A 4,701-nucleotide genomic window follows, 5' to 3' on the forward strand; every position below is an offset into this window, starting at 1 on the left:
CCAATCCAATTAGCAATAATAACTGCCCTATAACGCTCTCAATTGAAGGGTTTACAACAAATATACCCCTTAATGAAGCGATGAGATGATTAGCTAATAATGAAGTAGTGATTCGTAGTAATAATTTGAAATCACAATAAAAAAAGTTACATATTCTAGTACTAATTAAAACTTAATTAATTAGTACTAGTTCACAAAAATAAGCATAATGTAGCAATTAAGTACGTATATAGCTAGTAATATTAGAATTTCATATTGCCTCTAATTAAGGGCACTTGGGGCCACCCAACTTAGTCTTCCAGTTGTTGTAGCAAGGGCAGACCTCTTTGTTGGCAAATGTACCTGGTGGAACGCAAAGGCATTTTGTGCAGCACTTGTTGCAAAAGAACTTGCATTCCTCGGTTTTTCTAGCCTTTGAGCACCTTTGCTTACAACGTCCTGGGCATTCTGTTCAATTTCATAACCAAATGATCAATTTAGTACATAGTAATAATTACAAGTATTGCATGTCATTAAGATTGAGCTGAGATTATGCAAATTAAATCATGGAATATATATACTATATATGTTATGTGTAGGACTTGATCTAGGCCAATACGGAATTTCGAGATAGAAATGTTTAATTTATGGCTCCTTTTTACATCTTGGTAATGTTTGAAGTTAGCGTATGAAGTATATTTTTATTAAGATCATGATGCTTGTCTCATTTAGCAGAATTATAACAAAATTTCACGGAGTAATATAGGATCAAGATATAAGCCATTAAGACAAAAAGTTCTTTAATTTTGTAACATACAGTAGTAATGTTAAATTGTTACATATACACGCATGCATGAGTTGTTCCTAGTCTTCTTTCATGTTTTCTTTTTTCTTACCCCAAAAAAAAAAAAAAAAAAAAAGAAGAAGAAGAAGAAGAAGAAGAAGAAGAAGAAGAAGAAGAAGAAGAAGAAGAAGAAGAAGAAGAAGAAGAAGAAGAAGAAAGAGTTGTTCCTAGTCATTGTTATTCATAGACTCGACATGAATGAGTAAAAACCAATTTTGTGGTGTGAAACATAAGCTTTATAACTTACGAGAAAGCTTCAAACTGTTATTTCCGTAGTAGTTGGTCCTAGCAAAAGCCTGACAAAATCAAGAAATCGATATTAGTTTATGCTACAAAGTAATAATCTACATCATTAAAGGAAAGAATATCTTAAAATTGGCCTGGCCATATATAATTACCTCAGAGACAAACATAGCAACAACGAGGAAAGCCAAAAGCAATGACATAGCCTTAATATTGGCCATTTTGCTATAAATTAAAGGAGAGAAAAGAAGAGGATTTTTAAGGTTGTTGTTATGAATGAATTGAATAACAAGAGAAAGCTAAGATTTTTGGATATTTAGGTTTGTATTTAAGACGGGGTATTTATAGATTTTTTTGGTACAGATTACTAAATTAGGAAACCTCACATGAAATGAAACCCAAGTATAGTTAAGCATGCATGCATGCATTGACTTTCGGTCAGCGGCCATTTTCTTATGTCCCTTTCCCCGCTAATATCGCTGGCCTCCTCTTGCGGAGAGTTGTGTTAGTAGTAGGCTGGTTAATTAATTAACTATTATTATTTTTGATCCATTCAAAAAAAAAAAAAAACTATTATTATTTTTGAGACGTAGGAAAATTATAAGTAAAAACGTTATCATGTAAAATCTTCATAGATTCTTTTCTACACATAAGTTCGTATTATCAAATTTTATTTTATTCTTTTTATTAGAAGCTAAGGAATTTAATGATACACTAGAGATTGTAAGCAAATGATCTTAAGAAATGGAGAAAATAACAATTAACAATCTCTATGCTATTTCAATTAATTAGAATAACTCATTTTCTTCCATTAGTTATAATGGGGAGATTCTAATGTAGTCATATGACTATTGACTACTACAATTTTTTAAAATGGATGGTTGAGATAATTTCTTTATTTATTTATTTTTTGAGTAAAAATAAATCACTTTTTTCTGTCTGGCAATACCTTCTACAGCTTGTCCCGCGGCAGTACCTTGACCAACTCCAGGTCCAATAGAAGCAAGCCCTACAGCCAATCCAGCAGCAATAACGGAAGCGGCAGAAATCAGTGGATTCATGATAAGTTCCTCACACACAAAAAAAATAAATGGTTAATGATACAATCAACCAATGCATTATGACTTAATTATTCCATTGCTAATATTAATCCAGTCGAAATAACTAACAATGCCGAATTGAAAATGGAAATAAGAATATTATTAAACCATTAGATCATTAGAAAGACTTCATCTTTTTTAGTTCCTACTTGTTGAGTCTTTCTGAATCAAAAGAACTTGCGTTTTTCCATTCCCTTTTTCTAATCATTAATCGTTTTTCGATCTTTTTCTTTATTTTGTCTGTTTATTCATTCAATTCGCAGTCATAAACGAACCTGAAAGACTTCGTCGGTTGGTATCGCTCTCGAAATTCAAGAAAACTGATTTCAAGAATCAGAGTTTCTTATAGCACGGGGTACACCCGTATACCTGCTGAGGAAGTGGCTAAGATGCTCGTGAGATGTCCACAAAGTAGTGGCTATGCCACATGTGATCATGATTCATGAAGAATAGTTTTTACTTCTTCAAGAGTGAAATGGGTCGTCCTATAAAAGAGCTAGTCGAGTTTCCAGAATACTTTACTTATAGCTTGGAATCCCGAACTAAACCTAGATATCAGAGATTACAAAGTAAAGGGATCAGGTGTTCCTTGGCATGGTTTCTCAACTGCAGTGAGAAACGGTTTGAAGAAAGACTTCAGGCTCATTATTTTGAATTTGAGAGCTCTGGCCCCACATTCAACATGGGCGGGAAGTTAATTAGAACTGCCAGGAAGTTATAATGTATCAGATGAAGAAGATGAAAGTGAGGTTGAAGTGCTCTATAGGCGCACTGTTTCTCTCTAGTAGAGTGCTTTGGTTTTTAATATCAGTTTGAAAAAAGTGCTTAAAAAATAAATAAAAAACAAATAATCTCATCTGTCCATTTAAAAAAAAAAAAAAATTGTGATATCCAAAAGTTATAGGACTACGTTAGAATTTTTAATTATAATGGTAACAATAATCAAAGAAGTCAATGATTACATTGGTGCTTCCATTACTTAATGATCAACATAATAATTTTTTTTAGGGGCTCTTAAATTTCACTTACTTCTACCTTATTCCAATTTTAGATATTTCCTATACTATCTTACATACGCATATATATCACAATATTTATATAGCGAATTACTTTTATATAAATTTATTTTCGAGATGAGCTAATATCTTTAATTACTCGTAATTATTTTCTTACATTCTCCAACCGTTTACTCCATATCTCTTACTTATCCACACTTCATACACCATTTTCAAAATTTGTAATTCATGAATGATTAGTAATTTTTATAATATAAGGAGAATAAGAATAAAGAAGAGGTATAGTGCGTACATTATTCTTGTTCAAAATTATTACTCTATACGGAGTACTTTGTTTATAAAAGGTTCAATTTGTTTAATTTAGAGGGGTTTCCTCAAACAAAAAAAAAAAAATGTTTGAAGGGAGGGGTAGAGGAGTATATACTGATATACATACTAGTTTAAGACCATTATAGATTATAGTGTATATATTTTTTTTTTGGTGTTTAGAGACCCACAAGGGCAGGGGTGAGAATCGATCCCAAAATCTCCTGAAATCAGGAGAGAAACTCTAACCACTTGAGCTATCCCTCACTCTCAGATTATAATGTATATATTCATCTATAAGTACTTTCTTCGTTTTCAAATAATTGTTTGCTCTAATATTGGTCTATTCTAAAAAAAATTACTTCCTACATTTTTTTTTATAGTTGCAACAGTTTGACTTTTACACTATTCATGTGTTTCACTTTAATTAGCTTTGATGATTTATAGCTATGCAAAAATATAGTCATGTGAGATCTTGTTAGATTCATTTTGATTAATACTATAATATTAATATCAAATGTTTATAACTTTTACTTATTGGTAATTAAAGATATTAACGATTAAAATCATGTATCGGCAAGCGTGAAAAGAGAAGTGTTGCAACTATTAAGAAACAGAGGAAGTATGTTGTTACTTTAATTGGAAAATGCACCTTCTCCCACCCATGAGATGAGGTTCGGATCATCACTAATGGAGTACATTCTTCTAATATCACTTTTTATTGAGATAGGAATGTATACTGTGATATGATATTATGAGAATAATATCATTTGAGATACTATTGTGAAAAGATACATATGATATATTATAGGAAATTATTAAGATATTAAGAAATATTAGGGTTAGATATTCCTATTGTCTATATATATTGTAATGTGGCCGAATATTATGAATGGGAAAATACAATGAGAAAATACAGAGAAATACTTTCCCCATAATTTAACATGGTATTAAGAGCCTGAGATCTTGGGATGAAAAACACGAGAGTTTGTGTGGAAGAATGAGAGAACCTTAAACACGAGAGTTCGTGTGAGGGATGAGAATGACCGTGATAATTATTCAATAATATTTTATAATGGTATCAGAGCTAGGTTGTGTTGTGATCTAGTCCAGTATTATGGACAACTCACATGTGAGGGGGAGTGTTGAGCCCATGAGCAAACCCACATATGAGTGAAAGTGTTGTCCCACATTAAAAGAGTGTAAAAAGTGA

At 31.6% G+C, this 4,701-nt stretch overlaps 1 protein-coding gene across 1 annotated transcript; it reads right to left on the reverse strand.

The window, feature by feature from the left end:
- Positions 1-227: 227 nt before the first annotated feature.
- LOC110726234 (gibberellin-regulated protein 6-like) lies at positions 228-1,325 on the reverse strand. The gene is made up of 3 exons (XM_021905693.1): positions 1,222-1,325; positions 1,071-1,119; positions 228-447 (listed from the first exon to the last, which is right to left on the reverse strand). Exons 1-3 carry the CDS (start codon positions 1,285-1,287, stop codon positions 266-268), a joined length of 297 nt encoding a protein of 98 aa, XP_021761385.1. The 5' UTR covers positions 1,288-1,325; the 3' UTR covers positions 228-265.
- Between the last annotated feature and the right edge of the window lie 3,376 nt (positions 1,326-4,701).

Source organism: Chenopodium quinoa, unplaced genomic scaffold (assembly GCF_001683475.1).
Source record: "Chenopodium quinoa cultivar QQ74 unplaced genomic scaffold, ASM168347v1, whole genome shotgun sequence".
NCBI lineage: Eukaryota > Viridiplantae > Streptophyta > Magnoliopsida > Caryophyllales > Amaranthaceae > Chenopodium > Chenopodium quinoa.

What these genes read in the sequence shown, in the direction of transcription:
- LOC110726234 (XM_021905693.1), bottom strand. Translation starts at nt 1,287, where the DNA reads ATGGCCAATATTAAGGCTATGTCATTGCTTTTGGCTTTCCTCGTTGTT. An exon ending in TTGCTATGTTTGTCTCTGAG is followed by an intron (nt 1,120 to 1,221) that starts GTAATTATATAT and finishes TGATTTTGTCAG; the next exon opens with GCTTTTGCTAGGACCAACTA. An exon ending in TAACAGTTTGAAGCTTTCTC is followed by an intron (nt 448 to 1,070) that starts GTAAGTTATAAA and finishes GAAATTGAACAG; the next exon opens with AATGCCCAGGACGTTGTAAG.